We start from the raw sequence: 20,780 nt of genomic DNA, 5'->3' as shown, positions 1-20,780 counted from the left end.
ACAAATACAAACAGGTATGTCGGAAACAAGCCAATGGGCCAGGCATCAGCTCACAGACAGCAGCAAATACCAAGCTGTCTGACTGCCCCTTTCCCCTTTGGGTTGTAGCAGCTGGTGCTGACGTAGCCCAGAGCAGAGATCTGCAGTATCAGAAATTTTTTAAAATGTCTTGGCGGGGGGGGGGGAGTCCTGATTCAAGTCTGTTCAGCCCTGGCACTTCTCACTTTTCATCACACCTCCCCCCCCCACCTTTGATCTCTAAAATTGGATCCTGGATCATCATCGCTGCCTGACTGCTGCTCCCACCTTCATCAGCCCATTTAAGAACAAAGAGCAGGGCAAGGGGCACTTTCGGTTTTTCACAGTTAAGCAATGCCTCCTTCAGGGAAAAATGATTAAAAGTCAGCAAAGGCACATTATAATCAGCATGAGTACACTATGGAGCCCTGGAGTCCCTCTTTTTTATGAAATGAACCGCGGCTTCTCCCTTGCCTGCTGAAAACCAGAAATCACTTTCAAAAATGGCATTTCCAAGCCAAAGACGATGCGCGCAGAGTGGGTTGAAAAAATGTCACCGTGAATATTCAAAATGTTATCATGCTTACACTGACTCACTCTGCCTGTCTTGTCCCCAGGTGAAAGTTCATTCACATCTGCACACATGATGGAGACCCAGCTGCTTCCCCCCACGTTCAGAGTTGACCCATCAAGCGGGGAGGGAATACTCCAAAGGGGCACATTTGATTTAATTTGTGTAAGCTGAACTTGTCTCCCCCACAATATCTGGCAGAAATAGAAAGGAAACCAAAAACTTAGGGCTGTTCCTCAGGTGGGGAGTGGCCTCAAGCGGACAGATAATCGGGAAGCGAGTCCTGACTCAGCCACTCTGCACTGGCATTGGCCAATACAGCTGTGCCTCCATAGTATCCAACAGTGGTGGGGCAGGGGGTTTGTTTTCACACTGACCCTGCGGAAGCTGAGCAGAGCTTGTGTGGAGGTGCAGCTGCAGAGGAAAGAAAGATCCTCCTTCTTGTTTGCCATTCACTGCTCTTTCGCTGGGGAAGGCTCTTTATTTCCACTGCTGCCATTTTGGGGGGGGGGAGGCTTTGATCTTCCCACTAGAGAAGCCAGTCTTGCAGACAAAAGAAGGGAGTGAAAGATCAATACTAATATGTCCAAATGAGCTGCCAACCTGGTCCCAGTATAGAGGCATAGGATGAACTGACTTAGACCTTTGGAAAGCTGCACTGTAGAGAACGCACACGCACACACAAGATAAATATAAAAATGTGGCCCAACCATAAGTACCCTGGAAAATTAAGAACAGTGCTGGGGGAAGAGGCAGAGTCTTTTCTTTCCTTGATGTGATTCAAGAAAATGTGTTGGGAATGAACCAGGTTTGGCATCTCCACCTGCCCTGAGAATGGGAGCTTGGTTTGAAGGATCCATTGGGAACCTCCCTCTGCTAAGATTAATGTAAGGCCAAAGAAATCACATCGATAAAAGCCGCAAACTTCAGACACATCATTTCATGCTATACTCATGTGAAAGGAAGCATAATTCATGAGATATTCAGCCCGGGAAGGTGATGCTGTGCTCCCTGTCAGAGAGGACAGCTGCTTAGCTGCTGTGAAGTGCATAGGTGGCTGGAGCCAAAGGCAGAGGAGGGTGGAGCACGGTGGGGCATTCTCTCGATGAATGGTGCCTTGGCAGAAGTGGTGATCTTCTCTGAGTGAAGGGCTTCTCTGGCTGCGGAAGGGTCCTGTTCTCTATTCAACTGTTGCAGGAGAAAATTGTTCGTGGAAACAAGAGACCTGGTCAAGACAGACAGGAAGGGTCAATGTGAGTCAGGAAAAATTAGGAAAAAATTATACCACTTTTGACAGGTCAGAGCCTGGTTGTCTGACCCCGGAGCGGCCCTTCCTTTCATTTCTGAAGCAAGCAAACGACTTCATATGTACGACACAGAAAGACAAGATTTCACAGAACGCACTTGGCATTATCACAGGGTGCCTGTAATTACTAGCTACAACAACAACTGGGCATATATACTCCTTATCTAGACAGATTAGTGCCCCACTCAGAGCACTGAACAGTCATAAAATATGATATATAATAAAAGAACACTGAAAGTCTCACCAACTGCAAATGAAGTAGGTTATTCAAACTGGAAGAATTACTAGAAACTTCCTCTTGTGTTTGAGTTTGACAATATTTTAAAAAAAATACTGATTATGAAATGTTTGTGCTGCAGCATGCACACATTTGCAAGGCTCTAGCCATGCAAAAGACTTTACTGCGAACATGAATGTCTGAACCAGCCTTAACCTGTGATCAGGGATTAGGCTGTCCAGCTGGCGCTAATCCGAAGAGGTCTTGCGTGAGCTGGATGCTTCCGTGCCTTTACCTGCCCAGTGTGAAACGGCCAATCTGAACTTACTTTTGACTCTCCCGCAGTAAACTGATGGTATCTTGTTGCTCGTGGAGTTGTTTTAATTCCAAAGTTAAGATATCCAGTTGGGTGCTCAGTTGCTCATTCCTATTTAGCAACTCATCTGCAAGGAAGGACCAATGAATAAGCTAAGACAGACCTTGCGTGATCAAACAGGGAGAACAAAAGGCGCAGAGCGAGTGATGCTCAGAAACTGACACTCTAGCTATGCAAACAAGCAAGAGGTGTGACAAAGACTAACACATTTGTTGTGGCATAATGGTTCATGACCCAGGGCACACCATGATATTTCAGTTGGCTGATATATACCCCAAACTACAGGCAGCAGAAGGATGAGGGCGGGGGAGAGCTAATACAATGAGTGCCCAGAAGGTCCAGTTTCTCAGTACATGAGTTATGTTACACTGAGAGGAGAGATAAAAACAAGATCCAGTGAAAGGAATAAACACTCCACTAAGGGTCAAGCTACAAGTGATGAATGACACTTGCCTGGCAAGTGAACAGACTCACGTGTATTCCTCCCTGTTCACTTGCCCTCCACTTGCGCTCCACTTGATCACGTAGTGATCACGTAGTGATCAAGTGGAGGGCAAGTGAACAGGGAGAAATACACGTGAGTCTGTTCACTTGCCAGGCAAGTGTCATTTGTCACTTGTAGCTCGACTGAGGGTATGTACCACTCCTGTTTTTATGTTATTTTTTATTAAAAATAATTTTTCAAATTAATAAAAAAACAGCATAAAAAAGGAAAAAACCCCAAAAGACATTAGGAATAATTACCAATTTTCTATGTGAAAAGATACATAAATACTACAAATTATACCCTACATCCAAATTTGCCCAACTGCATGTCCTTCCACTCTAAACATTTTTCTCCACCTCCTAATCTTCAAATGCACAAACCATCAGTTTATTTCTCTGCAAAAAGTCTATAAGGGACTTCCAAAGAACCAGTTTGGTGTAGTGGTTAAGAGCACAAGACTCTAATCTGATCTGGGTTTGATTCCTCACTCCTCCGCTTGAAGCCGGCTGGGTGACCTTGGGTCAGTCACAGCTTCTTGGAGCTCTCTCAGCCCCTCCCACCTCACAGGGTGATTGTTGTTGCGGGGACAATAACAACATACTTTGTAAATCACTCTGAGTGGGCGTTAAGTTGTCCTGAAGGGCAGAATATAAATCGAATATTATTAATGTTATTAATAGACTCCAGTGACTTTTCCCTAATCAAAGATGTAAGTTTGGCCATCTCAGCATTCTCCATCGTATCATTCCTAACTGTTGATGAATTAGTGAGGTAAGATGAATTTGAATAATGTTCCTAAACCTGCACTGAATCCCCACTGAGTCCAAGTTGACTGTGTTCCCGTTGAGCATATCCTCATGGAAGTTTCCCTTTGAAACTCTTCGGCTGAAGTAAGGCAACCTTCTCAGCTAATACTGCAATAACTCCTCTCTTTGTAATCCTGCCCCTCTCCTTCCCAGTCTTTAGCTGCTTGTGTAACTTTGGTATAAAGCTCTCTCCTGTGTGAGAAACACTTTATGCATCCGATGAAGTGGGATCTGGCTCATGGAAGCTTCTGCCACAATTTATTTATTTATTTCAAATTTGTATTCAGCCCTCCCCGCGAGCGGGCTCAGGGCGGATAACAACAATGGATTTGTTAGACTTTAAAAAACAACCCTCTGCTAATTTGAACACAGCTGACCAACACCTGGTGACTCCTCTGGAATTCCAATCTTTGTTATTTAAAGTATTTCTGTCCTCTGCTCTGCTGAGACTTACCATAAGAGAATGAATGTTTCCCCTGGCAATTGTAATTCAGAGTAGCACTTGCTTCCCCACCGACTTCACTGAAAGATGGCACCTGGCTCTCCTCTGGTTTCTGCCAGGGAGGAAGAAGCAGCAAGAGGGTTAGGGCAGGACAGAAAGGGCCTCCTTTGACAGGGTCAGGAACGGCAAAAAGGGCACTGACCTTGCAGTACAAGAAAGCAAACAGGACTCACAAAGGGAGGGGAAATCGCATCCCTCTTGCCAGCCCCTTCTTCCGCCTCTGCTTCCCCAGGGCCCCGTCCATTTCCAACTTCCCTCAATCACCTGATTTTTCCTTCTCACCATCTCTATTTTTCCCCTCTTGGCCAATCCTCTACCATTTAAAAAAACAAAACAAAACGTATTTTTCTATACTTTTTTCAAGCAGATCTTTGTTTGGTAGGCAGCCCAAAATGTCTGCTGAGATTTTCTGCAACATATGCATATGCACAGGCATCATTAGCGCCCCCCCCCCATTTTTAATTACTTAATTTAATTTAATTACTTTTAATTACAAGTATTTTGTGCATGCCACCCCCCTTGTGGATTTTTGATCTGCATGCTGGGACCACCTATCACTATTAGATATACAATGTTACATTTCCTCTGTATCAAAAAGAGCCCAGTAGCACCTTTAAGACTAACCAACTTTACTGTAGCATAAGCTTTCGAGAATCAGTTCTCTTCATCAGATGCACGAAGAGAGCTGTGATTCTCGAAAGCTTATGCTACAGTAAAGTTTGTTAGTCTTAAAGGTGCTACTGGGCTCTTTTTGATTTTGCTACTACAGACCAACACAGCTAACTCCTCTGGATCTATTTCCTCTGTATGTTTCCCATTGGGGCAAATAGGTTGGGCAGGGGCATTAGGAAAATCAGCATGGGGAGGGAAGGCAGTAGAAAAAGCATTCCCCTAGTGCCAGAGTCCTGTTCCAACTTGTGGCCTACCCACTGGGTTTATATTGAAAGAGTTTTAAAGAGATGACAGATCTAAGCACAAATCTTTAGTGCAAACTGCGAAGGACATCATTATCCCTTCCATGGAGATAGATCAAGATGGGTAGCCGTGTTAGTCTGTCGGTAGCAGTAGAAAAGAACAAGAGTCCACGAGCTTTCGTGAGTCACAGTTCACTTCTTCAGATACAGGTATCTGAAGAAGTGAGCTGTGACTCACGAAAGCTCCTACCCTACCACAAAATTTGTTAGTCTTACTAGTGCTACTGGACTCTTGCTCTTTTCTATCATTATCCCTGGCTCTGTACTTCTAACTCATCCTCCTGATTTAGGCAGCTTCCACACAGCGATTCTCTGTGCAGTTTGGTTGTTATTGCAAACGTACAGCTTGGTTGCTACTGCAGTGGCAATGGAGTATCTGCCTACATGGCATTTTTCTCTGTGATTTCTTTGCCTCAGCCCCCCACAGCAGTTGCCCCCTCCCACCACTGGAGGATTTTTTTTTAAAACAAGGGAACTGTTGTAGCTCTGCAACAAAAAGGGTTAGAGCCTTAAAAAAAAAGTGGGAACTAGCAGATCATGGCAACATTGTAACGCTACAGTGACCTAGCAATTACTGCTTTTTATTTAAAAGCCCTCCAATGGCACCTGGGGTAGAGGAAGGTCCAGGAAAAACAACGGTGCTAATGGGGAAGGGATCTTCCATCCACATAAAGGAGGAGGGAACCCAAACTGTTTCCACAGCAATTAATTTGTCCAGATTTGATGCTGTTGGGAAGTGCTTTTCATGCTTCCTCAACCACTGCTAATATGGTTGTTAAATGTAGACTAAATCTATTATGTGCTTCTATGTTAACTGTATGTCTAAATGCTTTCCTAACAGAATATATGCACTCAATAATACCAATACTATGAAGGGTAGGATGCTATGAATGTTATGTTTCATTATGTTATGTACACATGGGGCGGCTGACACCCATTCTGAATAGGTCAAGAAACAAAATCCAACTTTTCCAATCAGATTGTAGTCAAAGTTCAGGTTCTCTTGGAATCCTACAATAATGTTTGCATTCTTGTGCACTTGGTTTGATATTATTCTTCATAATCAAGTGGATTCTGTGTATATTTTGTACATTTACTTATTAACGTTATGTAGTGTAATGATTAGTGTCAGAAAAGGACTGGGAAGACCCAGGTTCAAATCTCCACTCAGCGACAAAACCTACGATTTTGGGTCAGGCTCTAGCTCTGATCACAAGTTACAGTGAATTTACATACAATCCATATACACTTGGTTTTTCTTTATAAATGCATTCTTTCCCTTGCTACATTCAACACGTGCTGTTGAATGTGTGACTGAAACTCCACATTTACCCAGGGACTAGTCCCCAGTTTCATTTGTAAAGTGTATATGCATTGTGGCACTTTCTTATAAACAGGAGAACACAGGGCTTTTTTCAGCGGGAACGATGTGGAACGGAGTTCCGGCACCTCTTAAAAATGGTCACATGGCGGGTGGCCCCGCCCCCTGATCTCCAGACAGAGGGGAGTTTAGATTGCCCTCCGCACTGCTCAGTGGCGCAGAGGGCAATCTAAACTCCCCTCTGTCTGGAGATCAGGGGGCGGGGCCACCCGCCATGTGACCATTTTCGCCGAGGGCAATTTAAACTTCTAAAACCTCCCCCCTTGTTCCAGCTGATCCGAAGTGACGTCATTGTGCAGTCTCGAGTTCCAGCACCTCTTTTCCCAGGAAAAAAGCCCTGGGTGAACACATGTGCATACAGGCTGTATGTATGTTCACCCAAACATTACAACAGGGCTTCTCTCTTGCAGCTTAACCCACCTCACAGGTTTGTCGTGAGGACAAAATGGAGTAAGGGAGATTTCCTGAGCTCCTTGGAAGAAAGATGGGATAAAAATGTAACCAGTTGGTGGCAGAGGTTGTTTTTGTTTTATAAAAGGTGAAACACACACACCATAGACTTGTCTATGTCCGGAAAGTGCTGAGAATACTTCAGTTGGTCCTTGAGAATCCTGTAATTGATTCTTGCGGAGTTTGAACTTGGTGTGGCAGCGGAGGAACCATCCTTCTGTGAAGGGGCGGCAGCCATCAAATGCACCAGCAAGTCCCGGGCTGGAGCTATGGAACAACAGGAATGCAAAAACAGGCTCTGATACCTGAACAGGCACATTTAGGAATTTGGGAAATACAGAAGTAATTGTCTGTGCCCAGCCTTGCCCAGGAGACCCCCTTTAACCCTGGAAAATCTTCTCCCCAAGGAGAAGCGGCCAAGAGTGTGGGCCTGGGAAAAGGGAAAGATGAGTTCCAGGTCCTCAGAGGTTCATCAGAAATGAAGTTGTGCAAAAAAGCCGAAAAGCACAGCGGGCAAGTCCTTCCACTACAGGCTGACACGAGCCCACGGACAAAGGCAAGTTGTCTGTGCACAGCGCCCAAAGGGAAGAGCTAAGGAGGGTTCTAGGCCAGCAGCCTACCAAGGAAATCCTTATTGAGGAGAAGGGAGCCGGCGCCACTCCAGTAGCGATCCACAAGTTCCAGAAGTTGCTGCAGGACAACAACGACAGGAGAACTTCTCTCCGCACCCAGGGGACCTTCTGTCCCCACATGGCCTCTCTTCTGCTCACTGCACTGACGCTAGTAGAGAGAGAAAGGCAAAGGCGAAGACAGATTTGCCAGATCTTTGCAAACATCTAACTTAAATGAATGCACAATAGAAAACAATAATAATAACAAAGTATTGAAAGTTATTTTTTTACTTTGCAATTGATAAATCAATATGCTGATAAAATGGTATGTCAATTACCGGTTTGAAAAAGAATTAGAAAAATACCCCTCCCCCCTCGTAGCATGGGGGGCGGGGGATGGCTACTCCAAGCACTGGGGCAGGGGAAATGCAGGGAAACCTGCCCTGCGGAAGCCGACTTCCTGATGCGCAGTCTTGGCCGCTGTGGCGACAACAGGCAAACCCCGAGACCTGTCATCGCTTTATCCGTTCCATGGTATGGAACAAAGCACTTGCCTCCATATTTGCCTCTTTAAAGCAATGCACAGGGCTCTTGCTGTGTTTCAACTCCACTCTCAAAGGGCTGAGCGACCGGCTGGTTGGCGATTCGTGCCCTTTCCTAGCCACAGACATCGGTGCTGAAACTGGCTGTGAATCCTCAAGCAGTATCTCATCTGATAAAGGTCTGCACTTTGACTGGAAATCCCCAAAGCCTGCAGAAGTGGGGCTGCTTAATGGAAGCGAGTGGCTGTTCCGCTTTGCATCTAGAGGAAGGTGACATAAGAAGCAAAAGTTACACTTCCCACGAGGCATCTTGAATTCCCAGTTCAGTTGTGCAGAGCAAGGAATGCAACGAGCAAACTGTGAGCAGAGGCCTTCCAACCTTCAAAAGACAGGCAGATTAATCAGCCACTGACAACCAAAGGGATGTTGCTGGGGCAATGGGCTTTTGTCCACAAGCCCTAGGCTTTCCAGAGGAAAAGCAATAAGGGGAGAACAAGGACAAGGGATCAGAAGCTGATGGGAAAGCAAATATTTCATCAAGTATCGAATCACTTGCAGTATAATACTCAGCCATACTTTGGAATTCAGCCAACACTGACTTTAGTAGTGGAATCTGGGGCAAAAACAGGAATTCTCAAACACAAAGGAGGTAACTCTACCTGTTCAGACCATTTTGAAAAGGATTGAGATTCTCAGCATTGGCAGGCAGATGAGATATTGGACCACTTGGAGAGCATTCTTGCCTTCCTCGCAATGAGACTCTAAGGAAGAAACTTAGCAACGAAGGAAGCCTTTGCCCTGCCCATCACTTACGGAAGTGGTGCACATCCCACTCCTTGAGAACCTTGAGAAGTTAAACCACAAGAAATCAGACTACTAAATAAATAAGTAAGTTTTCACCTGAACTGTGCTTCAAAGAAGTCTCGTCATGACCCGAGTCCATGTCCACGTATTGTCCCAGGAAATCCCTGCATGAGGACCGGGTAGTGGCCATGGCTTCCTTAGCAAGCTTGGAGTTATAATTAAAGACATCGTCTGCTGCTTTCCTGTCATCTGCAAGTCTTTTAAGCAGCTCCCTGTGGGCAGCAGAGGAGGATGCCAGCCTGATATCTCTGGCTACTCCTTGGGGGTTAGTCCTCCCTGGATCACTGGGATTCAGTCTTCTGGTTGGGGAAACATCCCGGCCGAGATCAAGTATGTCCAATTTCCGTCCCGTTTCTTTTTCTCCATGAGAAAAATCTAAAGGGGAGCCTTCAGAAAAGGAAACGCGAAACCTTCCTTTAGCAAATCCAGCTCTGCTTCTTACTTGGGGGCACAAGGAAGTTTGAGCTTGTGGGGATGAAGAGAGGGGCTTGTGCTCTGCAAAGGATAACCAGAGAGAAAACATGATTTTGAAAATGCTGTTAAATGTATAGCTTCGTTTCTTGAAGGGCTTGCACTGGTCTCCCATCTAAAGACTAGCCTATTCCACTGTTGCTTAGGCTTCAGCAGGGCTATACATCAGAGTTCCACTCATTGCATCTGAGAACAAATTATATTTAAAATTGTTTACACTATGAATTCATTCACATTAGGTATTTTCATCCACTTGTTTGCCTCTATCATAAGTTTCTTCTGGTCCAAAAACTTTTCTAGGGAAAACAGAGGTGCTAATTATAGAGAGGCAGATACATAATTGGGTTCCATTTAGGCGAAGGTTCCATTTAGAAATGCAACTCTGTTTGTTTGATGCCCTGAAGCATAAGCTGAGAGATGCGCAACAGGGACAAATGGCTGCACAACTGGCTTGTTAGTGGCAATGTAGCCCATATGACAATGACTGCAATAGGAAACCACTCAAAATTTCTTGTGGAAGACGTACTTTCGATATGGAAAGGTGGTTGTGGTGAAACAAAACTTAAGAAAAACATCCAGCCGTAGAGATGCAAGGCCAGGAGCACCTTGAAGACCAATAAGATTTTCAAAGTAAAAGCTTTCGAAAGTCAACGCTCCCTTTGTCAGATATGAAGGATATTTGATGAAGGAAATCTTGACTCTCAAAAGCTCATACCCTGAACATCTCATTGGTGTTGCAAGGAGTTACTGGACTCGAATCTTGCTGTCCTACTGCAGAGCAACATGGCAGCCCACCTGAAACTATTCAATCATTAGAAACTTCAAATGAGAAGAAAAGGCTGTTGAAGTGATCAACCTTTAGCATGCATTTCCTGGATTTTGCTATAACCATTTTTCTTAGATGTAGATGTAGGCATCATTCTTACAAGCAGTTGGTGAGAGTCTCAAGTCTAGTAGGATATAAACAGCTTGTGTTGTGTTGTTTCCCTGTTGCTGCTCTAGCTGTTGATACAGCACAGTGGCGACGGGGCTTCCACACGGCAGGTTTCCCTGAATTTTCCCAGTCCCCCACATCAGCCGTTCCACCCACCACCCACACACACACACAGCATCAGGGGCTTTTTAAAAAAAGAATTGGCATTAGGCATATTGTTATAACATTATATAATGCTGTAACAATCCGTCAGGTTCTCAACTTTCATTTCAAAAAGTAACTATATACCCCTTTTTACTGCAGACAGTTATAAAGGGGGAAACATTGCTATACAACAAAAAGACTTACTTTTTACAACAAAAGCTTGGAATTCAGAGGAACTGATAGACAGACTGTTAGAACATTATAACTCCTAACAATATTATCAACTGTCAATTTCTTAAAAAGCCCTCAGGAGGTGGGAGAAAGGTGGCTGCTATGCAGGGAAAATGGCACGGATACGTGCAGGACAAAGAAAATTTCGACTTTCTCACTCACACGGGTGCCACCCATACTTCACTGCTTTCTTTCCTGAAACATCACAGCAAATCAGATTTGGGAAAGATTGCAGGAAAGACCCACAAGGTGCACAGAACCATTACAATACTGTGGGAAGGGGAAGCAGGAAAGAAAAATACATTTCCCAAAGCAGCCAAGCCATGTGTAAATGACCTATATTTCAGAAGTGTCACATGATGGAGAGCTCTCCCTGATTCCTCTGCACTCAAAACTAGTTTGTCAGGGAGAAATCTGGCCAGAACCTTTCCCTTTTACGTTTTGTTGTCTATCTACAGGGACATATTTTTTGTATGAAGGGGCATTCAAGTGGGTATGAAATGGTACAATCCAGGCACCTCATTTGCTGTTTGTAAGAATTAAGCCTTAGATATCTATTAGACCAGCACCAGGTTCTTAAGAACTCTTAATTCCTAGCTTTCAGGATACATGTAATTTTTTCCCTGAGTTGGAAGAGTGACTAAATGAAACACTCACCACGGTTCAAGGGACTATGACTCAGGAAATGTCTTCCCTTTGCATCATCTCCCTAGAAAATATTAGACGTTTAGCATTTGAAAAAAGACCAGTTCCTCATTTATTGCTTTATTTTCCAATCTGAATCAAAGGATCTGAATTTAAATATTCATAGGCCGTCATACTCTACAGTAAATGTCATCCTTTTAACATGTTTATTTTACATCCCCAGAGCAGAATTAAATCAAAGAAAAGGCTATGGATCTCAGGGCAGTTCACTTAAGACACACAAATAAAACCAAAAAGAGTCCAGTAGCACCTTTAAGACTAACCAATTTTATTGTAGCATAAGCTTTCGAGAATCAAGTTCTCTTTGTCAGATGCATGGCATCTGACGAAGAGAACTTGATTCTCGAAAGCTTATGCTACAATAAAATTGGTTAGTCTTAAAGGTGCTACTGGACTCTTTTTGGTTTTGCTACCACAGACTAACACGGCTAACTCCTCTGAACAAATAAAACCACGTCTTATGATCTCAACCTTCAACTTTCTCCTTTCCAGACCAATTTCTTTGGTTGCTGCTTGCAGGAATGAGAAACTCAAACCACTGTAACAATATGCCATGCATTTGTACTTTTGGAAAGAGCGAGAGAGAGAGAGAAAGATGCTCAATGCTCTCTTCTAATGCTTTGTTCTGCTCTCAGAGACCACTGAGCTGGAAGAAGTCTCTGATGTATGGGGAAGCTGAGATCATTTTGTCCTACTTTTTTGGAAACTAATAGTATACTCTTCCAGTGTGTGCATATCTGGGCTGCAAATATCTGCCACACATTCAGAGCCAATATTTCTGTTGTCATTTTTGATGCCGGTGATTTCTGAATTTCTGTTACTGTTAACTTATGATAGCAGGGGTAATTTATTGACTTGTTCTAATCAGCTATACATAGTTTTACTGTTTTAATCTCTAGCTGTTTTAAGTCTACTGGAAGGGTGAGATGTAATATTATATATAAATAAAAACTACAACATCTCAAAATGTGCACTGAACTATGATGGGGTCAGAAATGTGAGAATGCTATACATGAGGCAAATATAGATATCCTTTTGCATCTGCTACATTGTTTACAACACAACAGGTGCACTCTGTGGATATGCGTCTGTCCAATGCACATGGTATTTTAAATTACATTTAATTGAAATATTAATATTCTGACTTCCATGAGTCAGGCCCACTCTTCATGTACAATATTTCTGTCATTCTGGCAATGTGAACTAACCCGGTCTTTCTTGTCTTCTATTAGTTACATACATCAAAATATGACTCTGTACATTTTTGCCATATAATAAATCCTTTTCATGGTTGTAGCAAAGGGAGTATAGACCATCTCTACTAAGGTTTATATTTATGAACTACTCTAAACATTGGGTCAGCATAATTTTTGAGAAGATGCTTCCTCTTGATATATACTTGATACATACTACCTTCACAGTGCAATTACAACCAGAGCTACACTGTTCTACGCTCATTTTATTTTTGTATTATTTATTTACTTCATTTATACCCCACCTCTCTCCCCAGTGGGATCCAAAATCATTGAAATTGTTCTCCCCTGCTCCCTTTTATCCTCACAACAGCCCTGTGAATTAGGTTAGGCTGAGTTTCTGTGTCTGGCCCAAGGTCACCCAGCAAGCTTGAACCTGGCTGTCCCAGATTCCAGCCTGACACTCTAACCACTACACCACACTTCTTCTCAGTGGACTTCAATGAACATAAGGTGTAGCTCTGCTGAGGATTGCACTGTGAATCTTCTATTGATAAAACTAAGGAAATTACCAAAGCATCACCAAAACAAGCTTCAAAGCCTTGTCTATGGAATAAAGCACTCTGCCTACACTTTTATCTGCTAAACCTGGTACCTGAGTTTGGAGGCTATGTGGCTTGAGTTCTTTAGCTGACTTGCTGGCCTGCAGCACGGAAGCAGATGAAACTCTTAGAGAGTCCTTCCCATCATGGTATGGCACAGGGTGGTGAGAAAACTGGCTGAGGCCTGATTCTGTGTTCAAAGGAGAAAGAACTACAATTTCCAATCATCCAGTTCTAAAAGAATTAGGAAACTCAACCAGGGCTGCTTCTAGACAGGGTTTTTTCCCTAGGTGGAAAGCTTGCCCCTGGATATCATGATTTTTCTGAATATGACACACAGGGCTTTTCGTAAAAAGGAAGGGGAAATGTCCTTTGCTCAGACGTAAAAGGGAAACAAGATGCCGACTGCAGGCAGAACTGCCATGTGAAAGCTCTACCCACAACCAGTCTGAGGGTGACAGCAGAGCTTATCCGTGCCTTCAAAATGGCGATGCTCAGCTCTAGTCCCCCACCCATTTTAGCCCTTTAATAGGGCTTTTTAAAATTGATCCACAAATGAGTGAAAAATATACATAAGGTTATACATAGCTGAAGTATCTCAAGTTCGTGTTCAATGAACAAAATCCAATTTTTCACAAATCTGTTTGACAGACCTACCTGCTTCCCTTATATGTTAACTTAATCAATGCTATTATAGCCCACACATTTTAATAGCAATCCTTGATTAAAATTGGCGTTTTCAATCGCCGTAATTTTGATATGTAGATTCTAGCAACCCTAATCAAATCATTTCTCCACCAACATGATTTTTTTTAACAGATCCTGATAAGGGTCCCTTGGGTTCCAAAGAAGTGAGGTGTGACTCACAAAAGCTCATACCCTATCATAATTTTTGTTAGTCTTATAGGTGCTACTGGACTCTTGCTCTTGAGTTCTAAAGGTATTTTTAAAGCAAATGAGTCACAATTATAAGGATATGCGGAGGAAGGATTGCTGGGCCATGGGGTAGGGGGAAATATTCTCATTGGGCTGATGCTTCTACAGCAATGTGTCAGGGGTGAAAGGGGTTGGGAGAGGCAGCGAGTGATGCAGAGACTGGGCCATACCCACATGCCTCCACCCTGCCTGTTGCTGCTTGCACAGCAGAGGGGGCTATTCTCACCCTCTTGTGGAACCAGATCAGGTCTCCCATGTGGAAAATGCAACCTCTGAAGATATCTGTGCAAACAAGCTCCACTCTTTTCTTTTGCTTTTTCAAAGCCATCTTTCATTACTTCTGGAAATGGCTCTTCGACAGTCAACAGCCAATTTGGGAAGTCTTTGCAGGACAGGATTTGCTCTAGTGTCTTCTGAAGAGTGTGTACTGGGCTAACTTCTTCAACAGATGACACAGTTTCAAGGCCAAACTAGACATTATGGCTGCGAGGGCCTGATCCTGATTGGGGATCTTGTCTCTGCCTTGCACATTCTCAAGTACTGAAACAGCTGTTTCAGCACTTGAAAAGGCACATGGGGGAAAACAAGACCCCTGTTCCTGCTGAAACACGGCCTCGCCGTTTTTTTAAATGGCTAAATTTGTTTCTAAAATGTCATTGGCGGCCATGGCTGAGAACCGTGGCTGCTGTAACATCTAGTTTAGCCCTCAGCATAAAAGGCAGGCATTCCTAAACTCAAAGTAGCCAATGGTCAAGAACATCAATGGGAGGGTCAGTCCAGTTCTTCCAGAGGGGACTCTTCCCTCTTCTACTCCCCTCTCCCAAATGGGGCATGGGGGAGCCCAGCATCTGGCTCCTTTGGGATCTGTCTGAATTCTCAGGTCCGTCCTGATCCAGGAACATCTCTAATGGCAGTGCATTCCATAAGTTAATTACAAGTTGTGTGAAATGAGTAAGAACCAAAATGATTTGCTTCAACAGCAATTGTGCAAGAAAAGCTCCCCCCATACACACACACACAAGATTATACCCAGTGCTGTTTACTCCTACCAGTAAGTGTTCTAATGTTTTCTGTATCCAAACTGGACGCTGCAAAGGTCTCTTGATCTAGCATTTGTCTCTTCATTGTATGCTCTCTAGATTAGAAAGACAAAAACAAAACAGATTTAACAGGGCATTGTTAGAATTCAAGTATCTCTGAGTACTGGGCATTCTTTCTTTACCCAAATATACATATTCAACTGATTCTGAAAGTGCACATCTCATTTTAAAAGGAGCACCTCCATCTTATCCCTAGTTCACCACTTAAAACACTCACCTCTTACCTTTGTCAATCTGTCCACAGTCCCTTTTGGTTTTTATTTTAGACTGAGGCAAAGAACACACTGTCTGTGTATAATTGTGAAGTGGCTAATACGAAGCCCATCTGAAATAGCACCATTCCCTTCTTTATGTCTGAGGGGTGCCCAGGTGGGTGGGATGGCACCATTTGGAGACATTTAGTGCCACTCAGTTGCTTGCCTTCTGTGTTGATGATTTCCAGGCCAAATCATCATGAAATCCCCTTCTGCTCTCATCCTGCCCCCAGCACTGGTGTAACATTATGGCAGTGAAAACGCCGGCCTAAGAAGAGTCATTCTCAAGGAACGCAATGAGAGTAAAAAAAACCCTGCCCTCTGTCTATGCCTGCACAGTCACAGCACAACTTAAGCTGTTAGTTCAGTGCAGCCCAGCCCAGCACAGCAGTCCCAGGCACTACGGCAATCTCAAGCAGAGCACCCATATCTCAGAGGAGAGGGTGTAAGGCGTGGGACGGGCCTACGGACAGATTAGGCAGTGACTAAATGACAGGAAGCAGGGAGGGGACACTTCTCGCAATGGAGGGGAGTGAGCACAGGGGTCCAGCAAGTATTGGCATTGGGGCTGGGGCTATTTAGTTTGTTTATAAATGATTTGGAATTGGGGGCCAGCAGTGTAGCAATGTGTCAGCCAAGTCTGTAGACAGTATCAAACTTTTCAGGAGGGAGAAAACCAAGGTGGATTGTGATGCACCCCAGGAAGATCTTGCAGGGTGAGTGAGCAACCGTGTGGCAAATGCTCAAGGTTATGTATATTGGAATTTTTGAAATCCTTCTTTTAAATATATGCTGGATGAGTTCTGAACTGGCTGAGATGGAGAGGGAAAGAGATCCCAGGGTTGTGGCGGAAAACTTGATAAAATGTTGACCCTGAACAGGATCTTTCTGGGCTCCTGTTGGGCACACACGTACACACACACACACACACAGGGGGAGGGGGTTGGTGATGGGAATTCTGGAGAAGAGGCAGCCTTACCCCACATGCCATTGTATTGCTGGGGGACTACCAGCCACCCCAGCCATTGCTATTGCTGGACAAACACTTAGGTTTGACCTAGAAACAGTAAATGGCTTTTATCATTCAATATATCTTTCCTTTGCTCTGTAATGGTTAGATGACTCTTGCCCAACTACAAATTTAGCTTTTTGGTAACCCATACTTTTAATTGATGTTATTTTTTCTTTGTATGAATCTAAGCTGCACAGTGAACAAATCTACACTACGATATAACTAACAGAGGTGGGCCCAATAAAGGATTCTTGTGTATTTTGACTTCTTGAGCACCAAGCACCATGGGCAGCCCAGAAAAACAAGCAAACTTAACCATATCCATACCTTGACTTCTCTTTGTGCGACAAATTCTCTTTGTACTTGGGGCTGAGATGCAGGTGGGCAGCTTTTCTTTCATTCTCCCTGACAGCCCTGTCATCTACAAGAAACAAGCACCAATTCACCACTCAGAAGCGCTGCACAGAATGGCATCAATCGTTTATGCTCTCTGCAACTCGGAAAGGGTAAAAACAGCCCTCCGCTGATGCAGGTATTTTCCCCAGGGAGTAATTGAGGAGATGAGAAGACTGCCTTAAGAGTCCAGGATGTCTTCCCTTAATGCCATTTTAGTGTTTGTGTCTCCCTTGCGGCTCAAGACCCGAACCCTTGTGTGGATTTTCTTCCGTCAAGTGACTGTCCATGCTCCCTTCCCCACATGTCCCCCTTTCCAAAGCATGCATATTTACAGGAGTGGATTTGAACCCGTATCTGCAGAACTCCTAGGGGCTAGAATTTATAGGACTCCTACAGGGCACACCATGATATTCCATACAGTGTTTAATTTCTTTTGCGCCTTCACTTGTCCAGGTCTCCGCATGGGTGGAAGCAGGGTGATGTCAGGGAGGCATGTCAGTGTGTTGTGGGCTTTGTTGCCTCCTTCCACAGGTTGCTGGCATAGAGGAGTCAATGGCATGTCATTCCATGAGAAATTAACGGGTTGAAAATGGAGTCTTCGAACAGGTCTCAAAATAGCAAGGGCAACTTGGCCCAACACCTCTAGTTAAACCGAATGGCAGATGCAAACAGCCACTTTAAGTCAGGACCCACTGAGCAGCGTGAAGCTGTACATATTTTTCTTCGCTCTTTCTCTCACCTAGTTTTTCCAGAGCTTGTAATTTGCACACTGTGAACAGCCTGTAATCAGACTCCTTCCTGGTTACTGGGTTGAGGCGAAGGTCCAGCTCTTTTAGGCGTGTCAAAGCCCGGAGGCGGGCAACCTCCAACAGGGATGAAATGTGGTTATAATACAAATTCAGACGCTCTAATGACTGTAAAGATTCAAGACCCTGTACAGAGAAAAAGGCAGCAATGCAGTTTCCAAAGGGAATAGTGGTTTATGCAACATGCTCAAAGACAAGTTGATCCCCTCTCCCCGCCTCAGCACAGCCTGGATCTTCTTCCTTGTCCTACTTTCAAAGATAAATAATAAATGCAATAATCTAGTCCTTGCTCCTATAATGCACAGAAATTTTAAATAACTCTTTTAAGAAGTCAACATCCCCCTGGGATTATTTCCCTGGTGGATGTTGACTCAAAAGATTGTAGACAGACAAGACAAAAGAGACAGAGAATGTAGAACTCACCTCCAAACTAACAAGCAGGTTCTTTGATAAATCTAAAGATTGGAGATTTTTAAAAGATTTCAGACCATCTCCCAGGGAGACTATTTTGCCTGCGTAAGTTCCCTGCAGGGAGAGTGAATCCACCTGTTCTGGAAAAAAACGAGGACTTGTAAATGCGTTTCAGTATTTCATATATTTGTTCAGTTGAAGACATTTCATTAACATTCATTTCGGCAACATTTAGGTATTTTAATAAATAAATCGGGGTATGTGTGACACATGTGGATCCCATAAGACGAGCCCCGCTGGTTCAGGCCTGGGATCCATCTGATCTGTCATTCTTTTTCACACATCCTCCAACCAGTTACTCTGAAGGGCCAACAGGCCAAGGCCTTCCCCAATGTGGCCTCCTAGTGCTGTTGTTCAGAGGTTTACTCATTAAGTAAAGAAATATTTCCTTTGGTCCATCGTGAAACTTTGCCCATCAACTTCATTGCCACCCCTCCTCAAGTTCTAGCACTATGAGAGAGGGAGAAAAAAGCGCTCTCTACCCATCTTCTCCACTCTGTGTGTAATTTTACTCCTTTTCCACTCCCCTCCCCTCGTTTTTTGAAGGATCCTTCGGGTTGCTGTGAGCAGCTTTGACAGGCCACAAAGGGAGGAGGAGGGAGAAGAATGTGGAATGCATCCTTTCCACTCCCAGGTAATGACAGGTAAGGGGGCGAATCCGGACCACGAGGGACCATTTCCTGAGTAATTACTCCTGAGATCCCTAGTCTGCCTCCCCCAGGGGATAAACTCAGACACCTTTCTTTCTTTCTTTCTTTCTTTCTTTCTTTCTTTCTTTCTTTCTTTCTTTCTTTCTTTCTTTTTTTTCTAGGCAGCCCTGCAAGCAGGCTCAGAGTGGATTCACAACATATTAATACGCATCCGCACAACATATAATAAAACATTGGTAGCAATTATAAAATTATTGCACTAAAATACTGCGCTAAAGGCGATTCACACGGCACCCCACTTCAAAACCACCTCAAAACCTGGCAGGGAAGCTTCTGTTCCCGCCGCCTTGTACAGTCTCTCACACATGCACCTATCCCTTCATCATCATCATCATCTTCGGTGATAGCAACAGTATTATCTGGGTTTGGAAATCAGGGGCGTGAGCCAGGGGCGAAAAGGGCGCAAGCGAAGAGGGGGTCCCTCCTGGGGGCTTCACCCCGAATGAAGCCCACACAGGCCCAAGAAGCGCCGCCCAAACTCCCCGCCGGCACCGCCGGCAGGAGGGCCTCTGAGCGCACGCAGAGCGCGCCTGGCCTCGCCGCCCGCCCTCCCTGCCCCCTGCGGGCCGCTTACCTGGCTGGAGGCCTCGCAGGGCCGGCTGCGCCCGCACCCAGGCCTCGCTCAGCTGCAGCTCCAGCGCCATCAGGCCGCGCGTTGCCAGGCAACGCGGCCTAACAGGCGCGCGGCGGCCGGGCGGGGGCCGTTGAGCCGCTGCCCGGCCGCCCCTCCCCCTCCCCCGCGGCCCGGCCCCCGCCCTCCGCTTGCCCGGCATGGTAATGGCCGCGCTGAGAGGGCGGCCGGCCGGCCGGCCGGGGGGAGAAGGGTCCGCCGCCCCCTCGTCCTCCGGAGGAGCCAGGCGGGCACAGCACGGGGAGGCGACGGCCCCAGAAAGCACGATCCCGGCTCCTCAGCCGCCCTCGCCTCCAGGAGGGAAGGGGAAAGAGTGCCTCTGAGCATGTCGTACGGGCTGTGTGGCCCTCGACGGAGGACGGGGGAGGGACAACATTGGCACGATCGAATTGACATTCCTCAGTAGGGTTGCCAGCGTCAACTTGGGAAATCCCTGGAGATTTGGTGAGGGGAAGGACCTCAGCATGGTATCATGCCATAGAGTCCACCCGCCAAAGCAGCCATTTTCTCCAGGGGAACTGATCTCTGTGGTGATCCGTTGTAATTCCGGGAGATCCGTTGTAATTCCGGGAGATCTTCAGCCACCACCTGGAGGCTGGCAACCCATCATCAATGTGGGTGGTGGCAAGAGTGAAGGATTAGGATCTGGGAGTCCGGGGTTCCAGCTCGGCCAAGGAAGCTCACCAGGCAGGGGTGCCAGCCTCCAGGTGGGGGGTGGAGATCTCCCAGAATGACAACTGATCCTCAGATTACAAGATCAATAAAAGAATGAAATCCTGCCCTCAAGTCATAGCTGATTTATGGCGACCCCTGGTGGGGTTTTCATGGCAAGAGGCTAAGAGTCTCTCTACACGTGAGGCCTCGGCGTGTGTCCATCTGAGTCACAATGTTCACTGAGAAGTATTATTTCAAAAGGCAGAGCTGGCAGAGAATGCTCCTCAGAAGGTTGGTTAATTTCACCTTCGCCTCCTGGAAGGCTCTGTCAGTTTCACCTCTCCCTGCTAAAACCTTGTGGGAACACAACCAGAGGGCCACCAGGAACAGAAATGGGCTGGAGCTGCCTTCCAGAGCCAGGCTTG

The 20,780-nt window shown here is 45.2% G+C and overlaps 2 protein-coding genes across 2 annotated transcripts; both read right to left on the bottom strand.

The window, feature by feature from the left end:
* Positions 1-271: 271 nt before the first annotated feature.
* Positions 272-7,348, bottom strand: LOC129344178 (leucine-rich repeat-containing protein 36-like). The gene is made up of 4 exons (XM_055000704.1): positions 7,192-7,348; positions 4,236-4,335; positions 2,441-2,555; positions 272-1,814 (listed from the first exon to the last, which is right to left on the bottom strand). The coding sequence occupies exons 1-4, from the start codon at positions 7,324-7,326 to the stop codon at positions 1,604-1,606; spliced, it is 561 nt and encodes a 186-aa protein (XP_054856679.1). The 5' UTR covers positions 7,327-7,348; the 3' UTR covers positions 272-1,603.
* Positions 7,349-7,691: 343 nt separating this feature from the next.
* On the bottom strand, positions 7,692-19,725 carry LOC129343859 (leucine-rich repeat-containing protein 36-like). Its single transcript, XM_055000242.1, has 10 exons — positions 19,645-19,725; positions 18,313-18,435; positions 17,823-18,015; positions 17,015-17,108; positions 15,371-15,456; positions 13,439-13,575; positions 11,543-11,594; positions 9,142-9,600; positions 8,254-8,501; positions 7,692-7,868 (listed from the first exon to the last, which is right to left on the bottom strand). Exons 5-10 carry the CDS (start codon positions 15,444-15,446, stop codon positions 7,692-7,694), a joined length of 1,149 nt encoding a protein of 382 aa, XP_054856217.1. The 5' UTR covers positions 15,447-15,456; positions 17,015-17,108; positions 17,823-18,015; positions 18,313-18,435; positions 19,645-19,725.
* Between the last annotated feature and the right edge of the window lie 1,055 nt (positions 19,726-20,780).

Source organism: Eublepharis macularius, chromosome 16 (genome assembly GCF_028583425.1).
Source record: "Eublepharis macularius isolate TG4126 chromosome 16, MPM_Emac_v1.0, whole genome shotgun sequence".
Lineage (NCBI taxonomy): Eukaryota > Metazoa > Chordata > Lepidosauria > Squamata > Eublepharidae > Eublepharis > Eublepharis macularius.
This window is presented reverse-complemented; position numbering and strand designations above follow the sequence as displayed.

Excerpts from the sequence above, each read along its gene's own strand:
- LOC129344178 (XM_055000704.1), bottom strand. The coding sequence starts at position 7,326 with ATGGCTGCCGCCCCTTCACAGAAGGATGGTTCCTCCGCTGCCACACCA. Across the intron at positions 4,336-7,191 it reads CGGACATAGACAAGTCTATG|AAACCAGAGGAGAGCCAGGT; the intron begins GTGTGTGTGTTT and ends CCTCCCTGGCAG. Across the intron at positions 1,815-2,440 it reads TTACTGCGGGAGAGTCAAAA|GTCTCTTGTTTCCACGAACA; the intron begins GTAAGTTCAGAT and ends TGTCTTGACCAG.
- LOC129343859 (XM_055000242.1), bottom strand. The coding sequence starts at position 15,446 with ATGAAGAGACAAATGCTAGATCAAGAGACCTTTGCAGCGTCCAGTTTG. Across the intron at positions 13,576-15,370 it reads AAACATTAGAACACTTACTG|AATCAGGCCTCAGCCAGTTT; the intron begins GTAGGAGTAAAC and ends CTTTGAACACAG. Across the intron at positions 9,601-11,542 it reads TCATAGTCCCTTGAACCGTG|AGCACAAGCCCCTCTCTTCA; the intron begins GTGAGTGTTTCA and ends TATCCTTTGCAG.